Source organism: Rhamphochromis sp. 'chilingali', assembly GCF_963969265.1.
Source record: "Rhamphochromis sp. 'chilingali' genome assembly, chromosome: 4".
In the NCBI taxonomy this organism is placed as follows: Eukaryota; Metazoa; Chordata; class Actinopteri; order Cichliformes; family Cichlidae; genus Rhamphochromis; species Rhamphochromis sp. 'chilingali'.
In genome coordinates, this window is record NC_137948.1 from 4,786,147 (window position 1) to 4,804,440 (window position 18,294).

The 18,294-nt window shown below is 42.8% G+C and overlaps 1 protein-coding gene across 1 annotated transcript; it reads right to left on the minus strand.

Moving 5' to 3' along the window:
• Nucleotides 1-5,120: 5,120 nt before the first annotated feature.
• Nucleotides 5,121-11,657, minus strand: LOC308395442 (E3 SUMO-protein ligase CBX4-like). Its single transcript, XM_080880305.1, has 5 exons — nt 11,352-11,657; nt 11,109-11,152; nt 10,512-10,577; nt 8,598-8,664; nt 5,121-7,117 (listed from the first exon to the last, which is right to left on the minus strand). Exons 1-5 carry the CDS (start codon nt 11,640-11,642, stop codon nt 5,642-5,644), a joined length of 1,944 nt encoding a protein of 647 aa, XP_080736431.1. The 5' UTR covers nt 11,643-11,657; the 3' UTR covers nt 5,121-5,641.
• Nucleotides 11,658-18,294: the final 6,637 nt, after the last annotated feature.

Below are 18,294 nucleotides of genomic sequence, written 5' to 3' on the forward strand. Positions count from 1 at the left end.
GTCATCAAATGCATTTAAATGCAACTTGCATCTGTTTACAGGGAAATTATGCAACATGCAATGGCGTTTTTATGTCACACAAACTGTGATCGGAGCCTCTAAAGAGGAAGCAGACAAAGGTGGACCGTCCTGAACACGGCCCAGACACAAATCTTTCAGCTCTTCCAGGTGTGCGTTCACAGCCCAGACCTCCTAGTGTCCTACATAAAAAAGGAGAAAAATCTGCCGCACAAGGGTGTGAGAGTGTTTGAGCAGGAGCATCAAATACCGGAAATCATCATGGATTATAATCCCACAGAGGGACGGCTGGACGACATGGGCAAGCTGGTGAATGGCTACAGCTGCAAAATGAGAACCCTACGGTATACTTGTGATATGTTTCAACATCTTAGACATCCCAGCGTGAAATGCTTTCATCATCTGGATATATCCAAAGTCACACTGGAACACAGGAAAGCTCCAGAGCAAAGGATTTTCTCGAGGAGCCTGGCAAGGCCCTGGTGCAAACTACAAATGCGGAGAAGACAAATTCAAGAACAAGCACTCCGTGAGGAGCAGGAGGATGATGCCTTCACTAACAATATATTCTGTGTGTGCGTGCGTGTGTGAGTGGGTGAGAGAAATCCATAATTTAACTTCGCATACTCTCAACGAATAAGATGCCCTAATTCATCTTAAGTAAGCTGCACTTAGTTTTTCTAAGGCAACAAGTTTGCATAATTTTTTTTCTGAGAACTAATTACATTTTACAGTATAGGTCTCTGCCACACACACACACACACACACACACACACACACACACACACACACACACACACACACACACACACACACACACATTATTTTTTTTAGACCGACATAATGTGTTCAATTTAATAACATTCCTCATTTATATTTATTGAATAATAAAACACGTTTTCCTTTTTCTTTTTCACGTTTCATCACTTTAAAATATAAACACTATCATGTAAAGCTAAACATGTAGGTACATGGTAAACAATATGCTGCCTTTATTGCTTTAAGCGTAATAAAACAAATAACTGAGGTTGGTTTAAAATCTCAATCATGCGCGCAGGTCCAGCAGGCCCACGATCACTGACTGAGGAACAAAAACATGAAAACCACACGGGGGTGAGGAGGCCTCACATCGGGATAATTAAGAGCAGAGATCGACTGAGCACCAACAATTTCGGGGAAATTTAAAACTATCCGGAGCATTTGTCGTTTTAAATTCCTAAACTGTTGCTAATAAAAAGGTGTGACTACAGGCTGAGTGAAGATGCCACGACGCATTAAAATTCCCCAAATTTCTAATAAACCAAATTTAAACATTTTTTCTGTTCTTCTCAGTTTCTGAGCGAAAGGATCTTCGAATAAAACTCATTAAAACCGGCTCAAAATCACCTGAAAGAGCCAGAACAGAAATTGACTAGCAGTAATTTGGTGTTGCGCGCACAGAGGGAAATATTTACCATTTATGTAAGATAATTTCCCCCGGAGGTGAAACCCAAAGGGAATGGTCGAACACCAAACCCAAACTAAATATTTGAAAGATGCCCTAATCTCCAAAGCATTACTCTGGATCTGTAGGCTGCGGTGAGTGACATATCAGAACCTCTTAAAGGAAGCAAAGCTCGGATTAAGCCTTTAGCTGGCCCGGTGATTATTCCAGGCTACAGGTTCTGATCCATGCTTCGGCTTTTTTTTTCTTCTGAGCGCAGACAGAAAGAGAAGATGGGCGCACCTCAGACTCTGGATGCGATTGGTCTCGGCGCGCCTGCAGTGCAGCAGTGCCGCCGCCATTAAAACACCATTGGTTGGCTTGTATCCGGGCAAGACGCGTGTTCCCGGTGTGCGCACAAAACAGGAATCCCCGGCTACAGCACAAAGGGACTAATACGAAAAATAGCGCAATAATAACCAGACATTTCAGACATCCAATTGACCAAGTTCAGTCCGTTCTGTGGAGCTTAAGCATTGAAGGAATCCTGCCCCAATTAAAGCTTTCCCCCATTTTTTTCACTTGTCTGGGGATTTAAACGTTTACATTAGACCCAATTTTTAGCCTTTATTAATTTCCTTTTTCCCATAGGTAATCGCACTAATGGGCAGTTGAAGAAAAAACATTAGTTCAATAAGGTACCATGGCAGGTAGTCAATATTCTTCATGGTTCTCTTCATTTTAAAGCTGAATTCCTTTCACGGATTCCCGTCATGTCTCATGAAAACTTGATTTTCGTGCAGGCTCAACCGGTTTCAAACCAACCGGGCTCGTACAGCCTGCAGGGTGAAAATGATCAGAGAACAGAGAATAGACCGAAATCAGAGGCGCGGGGCTCCAATTCACTACTTAGGGAAAACACTGTGGATAATTATGTTACGTTGACACGAAAAACAAAACAAAAAACCACCACCAGAGTCTTCATGAGTTCACAGTCTTCACAAGGGCTGAGCTCATCTGCCAGTCACCGCTGGATGACTGGAGCTTTAGTCACTTTGTTCATTGGAAAGGGCAGGGGGATCCCAGCAGGCTGCCTGCGTAAATGAAACTATTAGTCTCTAATGTTTTTATGTGCAATTTACACTCCAGTTTCTATTCCTACCCGTTTCCCCTTCAAACAACTTTTTTTCTGTGTAAAAACGACACAAAGACTCCTTTATGTGAGCAGCTTTAAAAAGAGTTTCAGAGGAATATTTGTACCAGGCTCATTGGTGGGTTTGGGACAAAACCTGAGAGGATGTTTTTCCCCATTTTACAAACGGAACTAATGTTCACATCATAAAGAGCTAAAACAGTCGGGTTCAGTCAGTAATTTTGTCACGCGTGGAAATTTCTGTCCAGTTCACAGCATTTAAACCGGATCTAAATTTAAAAAGGGCAGGCGGGTCAAGAGGTTTGTAACTGCGCTGATGTGTGGCGCAGTCCAAAATCTGCACTTAAGGATGTGTGTGGAGAAAGTGCCGGCCCACTCGAGACTCCCCTCGGAATAAAAGTTTGGCAATTCAAAAAGCACGTGTCTTCTGTGAGACGAGCCCTGGATCTGTTCATCACTCACACGCAAAATCAGCTCAACCTGACACAAATCAGGAAGAGAAACAGCGCAAATCCTCCGTGCAGCATTTTGTGCAATTCTTCTTTAGATGATTGCAGTAAGAAACCAACTTGTTTGGTGTCTGTCACATTTTTTTTATTAGATTCTTTACACGAATAAGCGCAAACAGCCATTACAAAGGAAGTAACTTGGTCTTAGATCCTGCGGGGAATTTCCCGCTGTAGCTCCTCAGCTGGAACATCGCGGTAATAATTTGCGGGCTGCTGCTCAGCGTTTCGGAGAGACGCAAGAGAAGAGCGCGCATGGAGGAGGAGAGGACAGCCATTTTCTCTGTCGACGCTCATATTAATGCGCACAGAAAGCAGTTTTATTGGCGGGTTGGAGCAGAGGAAATGGTCGAGAGCTGCCATCTCTGTCATTGCGGTTGTCGGAATGTCAGATTTCATCGCTTTTCTAAAGATTATTTATGCACACACATTGTCGGAAAATACGGATATCGCGCATTTCCCCTCACAGCAGACGGATAGATGAGGCATTCGTGTGGCAAGACAAAAATGTTTCGGGCAGCTTTAGGACTGAGCTCACCTGCACGAACCAGCTCCTTCACTATATGCATGCATTAAACAAGAAACGTGAAAATAATACCCCGCCTCTGCCATTAAAGCTGAACCTGTAGCGAAGAAATCAGTTGCCTCCTGTTGAGTCTCTCAGCGTGGCAGCATGATTTATCAAAGAAACACCTGGCGCGAACAGCTGTTCAGGTCAAAATTATGAGCTTTAAATTACAAACGTACTTCTTTAGCATTCATTTCAGCACAAAACAGACGTTTTGTTTTTCAGTCAAAGAATTCAGCGATTCAATATATTCAATATTTAAGGTCTTTCTTTTACTGTTGCATAATTCAGGCCTGTGATCGTTTCACTTTAAACTCAGTTGCTGATATAGGACAGAATTAAACTGCAAACTTCTGTAAAAAGCAGTTTTTTATGTGAGTTAAAATAATTTGCACATATACAAGTGAAAAGGCCTGACTTTGAGCTCCACTATGGCACACATGCTGGTCCAAAACAGCCTGTGGGATTGTAGGATGCTCATCTGAAAATACACCCCGGCTCTGTAATCCTTGTGGCCTGCAGCCCACACGCACGCACACACACACACAGACAGACAGAGCCAAGATCAGATTTAGCTTCTTCTGAGGCAACCTTTTAAGACAACAGCAGCCGTCCTCTTCCTGCTAAAACATTCAGCTCTCTGAGGGAAGCCGAGGTCGCATCACGTGATTAAGGGTACCAGGGTACCCCCCCTTTGCTATAGGAGCATGGAGAATAAACACATCAAACACACTCAGTTGCAAACAATTTTATTATTGCAAATTATGATGCATCATAAGAAGCCATTATTTTTTCCTCTGCACACAAAAGCACACGGTGCTCCAGGTTCTCACAGAGCAGCTCAATCCACCTCCAGCAGTGCAGGAAGAGACACAGGGGATCAGAAGTGATTATGAAAAGTGCTTTTACACACTTCTAATTGCAGCTCCACTGCAAACTATGTCAAGACAAGCCTCTGGGATCCCATACATAATAACTGCACTGCCTTCACTGAACACGTCAGGGTGCCAAAGAACAGAGACATGAAAAGTTGAATCCAGAGAACCCAGCTGGTGGTATTAGTCTGTAAGATTAGAGAGCTCAACTAGCAGATTTGTGACTGATGTCATTCAAATAAAAGAAAAAGAAGCCTCGTTCAGTCAGTGTGCTGCTGCAAAACATAAATTATCAGAGTCACAGGCGACTGGTGCTCGGCATCAGAGAGGCATGGCTTAAAAAACAGAACAGAAGCAAACATCGAGCTTGAATAATCTTCCATTTAAAAGCCTTTTTAACAATGCAAATCATATTTATTGACAAAAAGGCGCTTCATTTTTCTTTATTTGCTTGTTTAAGCATGCCTAATGGCATAATCTGTCCAAGCAGCACGCATCCTTTAAATCTGTCCATCTGTTCGCACACACACACACACACACACACACACACACACACACACACACACACACACACACACACACACACACACACACACACACACACACACACACACACACACACACACACACACACACAGTGTAATTTACCAGGATTCAATATAATTTTCTTCCTAACAAAATTCTCCATATAGCCTACATTTGTTTGACATTATCTGACATGTAGACGGTTGACTGTATAAAACGAGTTACATCCATAGAAAAGTGAAGCGTATTTATTTACACGAGTAAGTGCATCTTTAATTACATCCCCTCATTTGCTCGATCTAATTTTGCAGTTTAGGTTTCAAGAAGATACTGCATGTTATAAAATCTCCAGAAATAACAACAGGTTGAGCTTATAAGAAAGAAATATGCAAATAGACAGTTTCTCGTTAGCTTATAAGAAGAAATATGCAAATAAAAAGTTTCTCTTGTTATCTGAACTACCAATATACAAAATGAAAACAACATCAAGGGTCGATTTGTACATTCAAGCATCCAAAAATACAAATATATGTCATGTACATTTATACAGATGAACAGCTGGTACCCAGATTGTTACGCTGCTATGTACTCCTTGAACGTAACGGTGAGGCAGTTTGTGGTAATGTCCGTGATGACTATATTCCCAAGGAAAGGTTTGAAGGAGGGAAATGTGTCCTCCTTTTTCTGTTCGTGGTTAGAAACGGACAGCGACTCGGCGTTCTCCACTTCTGCAGGTTGTTGTGTTTCAAGCTGAGTTTCTGTTTGTGTGTCAGCCTCTGTTTGTCTTTCCTCCTCTGTGTGTGTTAGCGCCTCGGGCTGTGTGTGCGTTTCAGGCTGGGCTGCCGTGGGAACTGGAGCTTTAGGCCTCGACTTGACAATACTCAAGTCAATGGGCTCCACTTGGTCCACATACCCACAATCCTGCAGCCCGGGGTGACTGTGGTGTCCATTTTGGTCGATGTTGATGCTTTGGACAGGTGATGATGCTGTGTTGGGAGCGCTTATGCTCCTGGAGCTCAAAAACCTTTTACTACCCTCACGTTCCTCACCATCTGTGTCAGAGAGGTGTCGCTTTAGCCCTTGAAACCCACCTTGGCCTTCTCTTTTGTCCTGTGATGAGGGGACTCCCCTGTTCAAAGGCCGGGAGAGCAGATTAGGTTTGGTTGTCAATTGCAAAGGCTGATCCTCTGGAAGCTGGCCCTGACCCCTGACCTCAACATGTTTATCCTGTTCTGTCACAGTTAGCTCCGCTTTCAGGGACGGTTCCTTTTCTTTGGGGCAATTTCCATTAAATCCAGAACTGAGAGACGTTGCTTTGTCTACGGGGCTTTTAGCAAATCCATTGATGAGGCCGAGCTTTTTGACGAGCTTCATCTTTTCCAGGTGCTTTTCCGCACCATTGTCGGTGCCTTGCGGTGGCTTTTCAGCAGCATCACACTCGCCGTTTTTCACTTTAGCTGCTTGCATCCCGTTTTCCATGTACTTGCTCATGACAATAACAATCCGGCCATTCTTGTTTTTGTTCTTCACAATCTTTAGTTTGCTGCTGCTGACACCGTTGGGCTGTGGTAAAGCGTCCTCCTTAGGTTTTGGCTTCTCTTGCTCTTTGTGTCCGTTGAAGTTTGCCGGAAGCTTCTTCAACTCCATGGTGATATCCTTCACTTTGGTCAGACAGCCCGAGTCCTTGTCCCGAACCCACTTTTGCTGCAGCACCGGAGGAAGGTTATACTCTTTGTTAGCCAGCTCAGGAGCTTGGACGTCTATCTTGGGTTTAGCAAATATGGGCTCGTGCACCTTAATGTCTGGCTGGTAGTGATGATGCTTCTTGCTGTTAAGCTGATAGTAAAACTTCTTGCCGTTAGCCTGCTGCTCAGCCTCACGCTCCCTGCACAGCGGCTGGTACTGGTGGTGCTTCTTACTGTTCAGCTGGTAATGCTGGGGCTGCGGACGAAGCATCTGGATGGGACTGGCGTTCTGACAGCTGTCCTCATCCAGGGACGCCTCTTGTAGGTCAGCCAGGATACTGGACCTCCTGGCAAAGGAAGGCACCTGCGAGCAAACACAGTAATCAGCATTATTAAAAACGCCCAAGCCCCATCGATAAAGAATCAAATGATTTGTGTTGTTTTAATGAGCATTTAAAATAAAGAGCATCCCTTTGAGCTGGGAATTTGATTAATGATTAAGAGTCTCCAGTTTCTACACACGTGTCTTTCCTTGGGTACAAAAAAAAGGCTTTCATGGGGCCCACGAGCTGCAATGAAGACACTGTGCTTGGAATGTGTGACGGGGCTCCAAACGAGCACAAGGTTTATTTCAGAGGCCTTGGGTCCATGTTGACACAGCCCTCCTACAGATCCCTTGCAGCTCTCTGAGCCACCAGCCCGGCCATCACAGTGACATTTCAAAGTGTCTCCCGTGGCTGTGACCTCAGCTTGGAGGAATGTCATTGGCTGCTTTGTGTCCCAGCATTGACTTTATCCCATGTGTTACCACCAACACCCTCCTGAGAGGAACAAAAACATGCCTCCGAGGGGATCCCTTAGCCCTTTGGGCCAGTGATTGATGCATTAAATGTACAATCGCAGTCACTTAACTGCAACTGTTAGGTCAGGAGACAGATTCCTATAGAATTTAATGAAGATAACGTCCCTCGCTCATTCAAATTTTCACTCCGTAAATGAGCCAACACCTAAATTTTTACAAATGAAGCTTTGTTATCTCATCATACAGGTAAAACAAAACCCTGTGGAGTAAACCATGATGGGTCATCTCAGTTTAAAATAGGGAATACTGATATATCAGCCAAATATCTGTAACAACTTGACTGATACCCAAATACATTTACAGATGTCTGTGGCCAATATTAATCTGCTGTGTCCCACGAGTTTCACGTTAAAAAGATAATGTGAAGCGGCTTACAGACATGAAATTATGCATATTATACAAAGATGCTTTTATTCATGTATAAATAACAACAAGAACAAAAACAAAATAGAAAAACATATTAACCACATATTTATTTGGAACATCTTCATCTAGCATGGCTTTCATAATCACAACTTGAAAGCCAAAAAATTTGAGTGTGAAGCCCAAACGTTTAACAGGCGGGGTCTAACAAAAGGAGCTTTGAGTTGCATTTTGGGGAATGTAGGCTTTAATGGTACCAAAAGCTTTAGCCATGTTAGAGACGAAAACGTTATTTTATTTTTTTTTAGTATCACAACTTTCATGACATGTTTCATCATTTTCACATGATGAAACGTGACATATTTCACATGTTCTTTAATATTTTCTGAAATTTCCCGACCTTAGAGAGAGAGGTACAAATAAAAATGAAACTTAAGCATCATTCATCATTACTGATAATCAAGATTAGCATTTAGAATCATGTTTTGAAGTATATTTCAGTGTGTGAATGCGCTGTGTGTAAACAATGCTATTTGAGCTGCTGCCTTTCTGGTGTTCTGGTTAATAAAAAACAGAAAAACTGAAGTCCTGTTTCCTTGTTATATGTTTTTTTTCTTACCTGGACCAGAAGATGTTTTGGCTTGGGTCCTCTCTTGCGATACCCCATCATCTGCTCTTGACGTTCCCTGCGGGAGAGGAATAGACCAGCCAATCAGTGAACCATGACACAGAGATGAGTTGCAGTTGCATGGCAACACGACGTCATGGGTGTCCTCCTCATGCTCTATTAGAAAACGCTGAGCATGTGTTACACTTCCTGATGTAAGGTGAGCATACATTGTTATTTGTTCATCATATATTTACCTGTCCTCGCCTTTGTTTAAACAGGATCAAATGTACATTTATCCTCAGCTGCTACAAAAGTTAAACAGTCAGTTTATACTAACACTCATAATCCAGTAAACAAACTCTATCCACGGTGGAAGATAAGGGCCAACCCCTCTCTGACTTTCCTCAGTCTCCATCCAAGTCCCTCCAAGACAGTAATTCAATACCGCAGACAGGAGTGATGTCAGATTCCTCCCCCACCCTCCCCCCCTCACATCTAATTACAATGACGACTCAGTGTATTTTCATAGCCTGGCATTCAGACGATTTGGCTCCCCCGAGAGGCACGCAATTAGTTTCAATAAAATCCCTCCTCTTTGGAGCAAGCGAGAGATAATTGCGAAAACAGCCGTAGAGTGAAGTCGATGTTTTGCTTTAACGTGTGACCTGCGCCTGAAAGGTTGCTGTAGGCAAAAGCTGAAGGAGACTGAGAGAGAAGCCAGTGACAGTTTAACACAGCATGCATTTAGGAAATTCAATTACACTGCCCTTCACACGGAGCAGCCTGGTCAGCCACTCAGGAGAGTATTTAGTATTTAGCCAAACAGCTAAAGTCACCAAGGTAGCCAACGCTAAAGGGTAATATTTGAATTTTTCTGATATATACGTTTACTAAGATACTATGTAGTTCCTTCAATCTTGCTTTGCTTTTGCACCGTCATCACATCATGAGCCGATTACTTAAAGATGTGAACCATAATGTAAACTTCCCCTCGACTCCAAAATACACTTTGCTTCATGTTCCTTCAGACAGATATTTAAACTCTACCATGCACGATGATGTAATGTGCAGAATGTGACTAAATTATTTTCACATTTGTCTGCTGAGGCTTTTTTGTGCCATCAGAAAGTCTGACTTTAACATGTGTGCAGGCAAGCTGGATTTATAGCACTAGAAACTGTATAAATGCAAATCCATAAGCAATTTAAACAATGTGAAAGATGCAGATACTTTAAATAAGCAGTACACCTATACAACTAAAGAAGTATAAAGTGACATCATAACTCTGTCTCGTAGATGTGGACTGATCCTAGTACTAGACTTCATTGATTTTTAATGGAGATCTTTTAGTTGAATACTAAGTGTTATTCATCTCTGAAAGCTGGTGATTGGTGTCTCGTGTCCTCTGTATTTGTGTTCTTAAAAGTGGTGCACATCAGAAAATCCAGGGGAAAAAAGTCTAACCTGCAAAAAAGTAAAGGGATCAAACAACCTTTGAACAATCATCATTCACTTATACAGTCATGCTGTGGAAAATGACACTGGTCATCTGGTGAGTGGATGGCAGGACAGCAGGTAGCACTTTAGCAGGATAACATGATGCCGACACTCAAATAACTATCAGGTAACAAAAAGTAGATGCGCAACAAAGTGGTTCAGTTTGATCTGATAACCCTAACCTGAGCTTAACCCTGATCCAACTCTGATGACACAGGGTTTAATCTAAAGACAAACATTAAGGCTTTTCTGTTAACCAAACTCTCTACACTTCTAAAACTTACAGGGGAACCTGCTTTACTCTCTGGGGATGGGTGACAGATATTTTATGTGCTGTGACAAAAACTGGAAATGTAAGATACAGTGGATTAAAACCTGTTCTATCATGTTTTTCAGCAGCTTGTGAAGCTTCTTTATCAAACGTACCTGTCTTGAAACGCATCAAGTAGTCTTGGGTCCAGGATGTTCTCCTCTGGTTCCCATGTGTTGTATCTGTCCACAGAGGAGAGACAGAGAGCAGTGAGTGCACCCTGGCCAGTCAAAAACGGCTCACCATAACAGGCACTGGCTGAAGATACCCAGGTGACAGGACCTAATTCAATCTATCACTTATAAAATCTCCCTAGAGTCATAATTGTGGGCGTGCATGTAAACAACATGCTGAGACGCTTGTCCTCCCTGTGGATACACGTGTAATAAATCATGGGTAACTTTTACGCACGGTAATAGGGGGAGGAAACAACGGTCCGGCCTCCACACAAATCTCGATACGTGGCATTTCTTAAACATAGTGTTCAATTATAGACATGTCTTCCTCTAATTGGCACACTGGGGATTGCATACATTGGGAAACCACATCCATCATCGGGGCCAATAAACGCGCCGAGTGCCCAGAGCAAGAACGCGCAACCCCCCGTACGCGCGCCCACGCACAGAAAAATGCAGGCATTTACACTTGCGCACACTTTCTGTTTTGGATGTGGCGTCCTCGTTGAGTGTATTTCTGTTATCAAGTGCACTCACCTTGGAGACCATCCACGCCACTTGACCAAATACTCAACCCGTCCCTGTGAAGGAGGAGAAACGGGATAATGAGCGTAACGTTACTTTACTCCGCGCTGCACAGTCATCTTAAAATATCGAATAACAATAATAGTAATAATAAAACAACATATGCTCCGCTGAAAGCAGAAGTGAAAAAGAAAAATCAGCCTCCTTTCCAAGTGCATGTGTGCAAAAATGTCCTTCGGTGCTCTTGTGACAAACCTTTCTGCTGCGCTTCTTCTCGATGCTCTCCACCGCAAAGACGTGCTCTCCCGCGGCGGGTAGCTCCATTTTCCGATACAAGAGAAGCCGCTCTTCTGCTTTCCCCCCCCTCTCTGCTTTTGTTATCGGACACCTTATCCTTGCTTTCAGCCCGTTTTTCCTCGCTGCTCCTCTGATGTGAAACACAAGACTCCCCCTCCTCCTATTTTCACTGCACCGCTTCCCTCGCTTTCCCCCTCTGAGGATCTCGCTCTGCAGCCGAGCTCGAGCTGCAGCCAGAAAACACTTCATGCAAATAGCCGTTGGTGTGACGTTACATGAGGGGGAGGTTATTGGGGGCGGGGGTTGTTCCCGTGCTGCATTCGGAGACTGTCGTAAAAAGTGTAATCACGACTTCAACGGCGCGTAAACAACATGAAAAAAGCTGTAAGTGGCTGATGTAGAGGATGTCTTTGAGAAATTTGGCGAGGGATGGAAACCAAGGCAAAATCTGGTAGCTGAAATTTTGTTGTGGGCTAGTTTATTGTGCCAGGATATTAACACCAACCAGACATGAATGGCGTTTACTTTTTTCCTGTAGAAAAACAAAAATATGACACTAATTTTGCCTACATGACAGTGTCTAAGCTTGTACCTCTCCGGCCTGTTGGTAGGAAGTTCTAATATCATTAAGTCCTCCATGTCTGACTGTGGGGAGATGCCAGTGTGTGAAATCACCTGCTCTTCTGTTTGTCTGGGCGGAAAATCACCTTGACAGATAATAATAAACTTTCTACCTAAAGCAAGGGTGTTCAATATGTGGCTCTGGGGAACAGATACGGTACAAACTACCATATAGGATGGCTTTACATCCAAGTGAGAGAAATACAGTGATGTCTTTACCATCTTTGATTTGCTTTCTAAATAAAAAAACCAAACATTTATATAATTACAACGTTTTTTTCTTATATTTTGATAAACTGCTGGAAACACGAATAGTGAAATGCTGTGATTATGTGATTATTTAAATACATATATACATATAAAACTTTATGTATGAAGGTTTCGCGTTCTTGCAGAACCTTTGTGATACACCTGTCAGAAGACGCATTGTTGACATTCCACTTATCTTTAAGATGTAGCCTGATTATTATCTGTTCGTGAGCAATAGTCTCCTTATACTGAAACAAAAGTGGATTATTATCCCACCCTTTTATTGGCCCACGTGAGATCAAATTAGACTGTTTGTGACTAAAGAACTAACGTGAGGGTGACACGCCTATCAGAAAAACAAGTGCACTACACAACGTGACTGGGGTAGTAAAGGTTACGAGCCAAAACAAGAGCCTGAACGCCTCACCTCCCTCCCTTGTCGCTGAACGCGAAGCCAGATCTAACTGGAAGAGACTGCTATGAATGGTGAGTGTTTTATCCTGAAACGTGATGGCCCGAATGTGCTGCCTGAATTCAGCATCTGAGCAAGGCCTTGCAATTAATGTTGTATTTGCAGTCACAGCACATCAACAGTCCGAGTTTATACGAGATATTTTTTCTTAACTTTGCGCCTTCGCACTTAATAGCACCTAAAGCGCTATCCAAAATGTGTTTTATGAGGGCCACACGATGAGGTGGTTAACTTAAGATTGTATGCCTCAAAATGGAAACCATCCACCTGAAAATACACAACAGGCCCAACCAAAGTCAAGGCCAGAGCCCGTCTGACATTGATTTATCACCGCCACCATAACAAGGCCTTCTCTATTACGGCAAATGCCAGTGAAACGGGAAAAACACATTCCCATCCGAAGCCCTGTAGTGTGGATAATGCGGCATGAATCGTGACCCTGTGTAAAGTTAAATTGCGAACAGAGCCCCTACGCTGCAATGCGCATTACAATGAATAGATTTCCATATCTTCCCTGAGTCAAGGTCACACAAAGAGATGACATTTCGCATGGCAGCGTGTCGCGGGGATTTTCTGGTGGATTTTCGCGTTGTTAGAAGATAGCTCCTGGTTGAGTGGCAGCCGATGTAGGTCATCCTCTTACTCTAGCCCTCAGTTTTAACTCCGGAGGGGTTATTTCTGACTGAGCCCCGACAAGACAGGCACCAGCCGGTTCCATTATTGGCACGGACAGCCTGAACCAGCTCGTGCCTGAAGCTGAGGGGGGCACACGGACCTGCAGCACCAAAGCCGACGGTTTGTGCTAGAAATGGTTGCGCTTATTTACACCTGAGGGAAGGTTGAGGATTTTGATATAATTAGACGGACACAGAGGGAGGTTACAAATAACATGTGCTGTTCTTTCCCGCTGTTGGCACACGCAGCTCTCTGTTCACTGTTATTCTTTACATTTAATCCGAATCTGAGGGAGGAAGTCATTTCATAAACATCTATTCGAAAACAAAAGCGTAAAAATGTCACTGCAGCCCCGGCCGCATTGTTTCAGACGGCAGGACTAAATAAAATTCAGCAGCGAAAGGGTTAAAGTGTAGAGTTCCCGCAGGCTGCTGCGCTGGGCCTATTGCAGGCAGGCATGGCGGTCTTTCCTTATAAGGCAATGGGCGCAAATCGGCAGTGAAATATCGCCTGAAACGAACGAACGCAGCGCACTCGCACTTCTCTGTTTCCCCCCCAAAAAGCTTTTCATATGTACAAAACATTCAATACTCATCAAGTCGGCCCCTCTGTGCTGGGCTGCATAGCAGCCTCGGCGCGCGCACACGTACAGCGCCGCTCGTGCGGTCTGCTAATTCATCTGCGTCACTCCTGAATTAAGGATGAGCAGAAGAGCCGAGGTCGCAAATTAGAATCTGGGGGTGAAGGTGAAGGTGCCAGTGCCATAACGTGCTCGCCAGAGAGCTTCTACCAAGCGTCCGCGCGGCCGTGCACGTGTCACCTGTCTGCACTTCAAACCTGATGATGTCAAAACCTGCTGAAGATCAAATATCGTATCTAGGTATCATATTTGTCTTCGAGCAAAAAAGGCTGCTGGCGCCAAGTGTTGATATACTACATATTTTTTTCTTTTCGTTTTTTTTTTTTTTTGTCTCGTGTTTTGGGAACATGGGCACGTGCTCCAGGGGTGGGTGTAATGTGATGGCGCACGTGCGTGTTGGTTATTAACGGTATCTCGGAAACTTTACCTGAGCAGCACCGCGCGGCTGCATTTGCGCTTTTAAAATTCGCCAACGGCAGGAACGAAAACCAGCGCAGTCGTCGGCAGTTTAGCGCAAATAAGCCCGTTTCTCTCCAGCTGCACGAGCGCAGTTTATTTAATATTTCGGCGTTAATTCCTCCCACAGCCCGGGCTCCGTTTTATTTTAAAACCACCTGAGAAAAAAAAAGTGACGCAGAGAGAGAACAAACTGGTCTCGCGTGATTGGATTCGCTTTTGTCTCGATCTCCTTCTAAATTCATCCTCATGCCAACTTTCTGTTTAAAAAAAATCTAATAAATGCATCAGGATGCTGCAGGGATATGTTGGAAGTTTCTGCCACATTCCCATTAACAAAAAAAAAGAAAGAAAGAAAAACGTTTCTGTCTTCCTTCGTATGTGTGTGGACAGGAAAGTCCTTTAGATGGAAAAGCCCGACGTGCATGTGCCAGTCAGATCTATGAAATCAGTGCTTGTGAGAGGACAGGATGAAGGGAGCGCACTAACAGGAGAAATCCACAGGAAATTACAGAGAAATTAGCTCATTTTGAAGTTTAGTTTTGAAAGGAGAACGTTTAAACCCACTCCTGCCCAACCCTTCACTCTTCTCCACCTGTAATGAGCTGCTTGTTCAGTCTTAATAGATGCAAACTTTAAGTAAATCTGCTTGTTTTTATGAGTTAGAAGGAGTACTTCCCCTCTGCTAAAAAACTAAAGCGCATGATTGCAAGTCTTTGTGTCACACGGTGGAGGGGGGTTGAAGTAAAATAATAACTGGATTCATTAGTGACAGGGTGAGTGGAGGGGAAGAAGTGACATTACTGTTACAAGAAGTGAAAAACAAAGAAAAAAAAAGAGAAAATTCTTCCTCATGCATCACATAAGTGTCTTACATGCATGATTTATATGAAACCAATGTAAGTTTGAAGTATTCAGCAGGTGAATCGGCAGGTGGACACGAAAGCTCATATTCATTTACAAAAATCCTCCAATCCCCAGCATTTGATGACGCTCTTTCTCTGAGTGGGAACATCTGATTAAGATGACATTTCCACGTAGGAAGACATGACGCTCTGCCTGCATCACAGCGCAGTGCTGCAGATCCAATAACAGCAGAGGAAAAACAGGAGATGGAGGGATGAGGTGACGTTAAAGTCCAGAAGAAAAGATTTGATTAACGGCAGTGAAAGGAAAGCTGAGATCCAGATGTGTAGTTTCAAATCGACTACTGTTTGTTTGACTTCTGAAGAAAGAACTTGGAGGGGAGATTCAGGTTTTCTGGAGTTTCCATAAATAAGTCGTAATCTTAAATCAAAATATTTTCTGGTGAAAGGTCAGCCAACCACCACGGCTGACATCCTTTAAGTACATATTAAGCACATAAAGAAAAGTGCTGCCTTGGAACTAAAAGCTTTACAATTATTTAATCAATTGAAAGGTTTCTTTAATGTAGGAGAAAAGCAGCAGACGTCAGACTCTGCTGAGACTGGCTATAGAAAAAGAAAGGATGACAGACTTCATTCACCAAATGATTCCAGACTTTTGAATTGTGCAGATTTTCACAAAGTTTAAAAATACTTCTGTTTTTTAAACTGTTACCTGAAACCAAACCGTTTAAACCAACACACGTTGAGTATAATGAAATCTGCATTATTGGTACAAACTGCTGCAGTTTTGTTGTTGCCCACAGCCGAACAGCCCAGTCTGTCATCTCTCTATTTCACTGCGCGTTTCCTTTTCAGCTGGGATTCACCGCAGCTTCTTTTTTCTCACCACACAGATCAAATGAACGAGTCAGCGCTGCACTACAGACAGGTTTTAATGCCATTCTCAGCCTGCGCTCGTGACATGTTCTACCGTCTTTGGTAGGCAGCGACGGCTGGTGGGAGGGAGACAAAGAAAGCATGATTCATAATGTTTTAACGTGAATGGACACACTGATGGTTCAATCCCTAATAAATATAGCACGTACAACATGTTAACAAAGATTTCTTCAAAGAGACTTTCACATTTGGTTTGATGTATAATTTTGTAAATATAGCACATTAACTTTGTAGTATTTTAAATCACTCGACACGTGTCTGACAGTTTTAATTCATTAAGCGACTCAGGTGTTTGATGTTTGAGTCTGAAGTAATTAATTAATATATTTTACTGCTTTGGATTTCATGAAATGAAATCATCTAAGACGTTTAGAGGAGACAGGAATGTTTAGTGGAACTGGTATAAACTCTGGGGAGCCCAACCAGAAAATTGTTGGTTTAATGCTTTATTTTAATAACCCATCATGTCTTTTTTTTTTAATCATCTAAAGGTTAAAGGGCCAGTTCAGCCCAAAAAGTCAGATTTACATATATTTCCCCTGGAGTTTCTTTATTCACCTTGGTCGTTTTAGTGTGAGTTGCCCAGTTTTGGAGATATCGGGTATAGACATGTCTGCCTTCTATTGAATGTAATAGCTCTAAATGGCTCTCGCCCAGTGGTGACCGGGTGCCAGAAGTAGATTTGGAAATTCCAGCTGCCGTGTTTTTACCCAGAAATCACAACTAAAAAATGAAGAAAAAAAGAAAAAAACTTATTTCTTATTTTGCCGGTACTTTTTGGGGGGGGGGCTTGTACTCTGTTATAGCCTTTTATCTTATATCTTATGTTTTAACCTTGTTGTGAAGCAGTTTGGTGTACCTTCGGTTTTAAATGTGCTATATAAATAAAGTTGTATTGTATTGTAAAACAGCAGTTTTTACAAGCAGGAACCCAGGCCCAGGTAGTCCTCACTGAAGGCAGCTAAACCTTGACAAAAGCAGTATTGAGGATAAATCTGAAATAATATAAAACAACATCTCTGGTTTGTTTTTTCTTGTTCTTTTTACAGTGATGATGACTTTGCAAATAAAATACCGGCATTCAGGTAATACATGCTGACACTGACCTGCTCTCTTGATGAGCCCCACTTACAAATGATTACTAAAGGAGATATTAGAAGTGCAGCTAAATCGCAGCACAAGCTTAAACGTGTTGGTGAAGCTGAGTGCTATCAGCATACTGCTCACTTCATGCCATAAAAAGTAGCTCATGGTATCTGTAATGCTCACAGAAAGAGATTTTACTGAACCCTTCAAAACTAGAAGTAGAGCTATATTTATTATTTTTTTCCCCTTTGAAAATGAACCCTTTAGCCTCATATGGCCCCATTCATTCATCTCACGAGCGCCCGCCATGAAACCAGAAGTCCAGAGAGTGGGTGTTCTTGAGCATTTTGAAGTTCTTTGCACAAGTGTCTCCAGATGTGTGCATGGACCCTTCCTTCTGCAGCATGATACACTTGGTAGGGTGTAGTTTGGAGAAAATAGCTGGATACAGGAGGATGATTTCTAGAAAGAGGCACTGGTGCTTTGAGTTTTTAAACTAAACTGTATGCCGGTTGTGTGTTAGCTGGAGAGGTGTAGTCCTTCTCATAATCATTTTCATCTTTCAGAAATTTGTCTTTTCAGACATCTCTGATTTCACTGAGGTGTTGTATGGTGCAAAGGAGTATTTGTTGAGAACACTGTTCCAAGCAGAGTTGGATTCTGGATTATCCTTGTGCAAAGAAGGTGGCTTAAGAAAATGTAACATCTCTTATTTTCTCATATATTCAGACAGTTACTGCAAAACATCATTTGGTGCAGAAATAAGAAATGAGGTGGTCCTTAATGCCTCTGCGGGATTAAAGCCACGGAAGGCAGATGCTCTTTGGACTAAAATATGTTGGTCAAACAATAAAGTTGCTCTTTATTGTTTTGCTGGAACCTTATCCTCTTCAGACT

Bases quoted from the DNA above. Each gene is read 5' to 3' on its own strand.
- LOC308395442 (XM_080880305.1), bottom strand. From the start codon at position 11,642: ATGAAGTGTTTTCTGGCTGCAGCTCGAGCTCGGCTGCAGAGCGAGATC. The intron at 11,153-11,351 runs GTTTGTCACAAG...CCTCCTTCACAG, and splicing joins AGAAGAAGCGCAGCAGAAAG to GGACGGGTTGAGTATTTGGT. The intron at 8,665-10,511 runs GTACGTTTGATA...CCTCTCCCGCAG, and splicing joins CTTGATGCGTTTCAAGACAG to GGAACGTCAAGAGCAGATGA.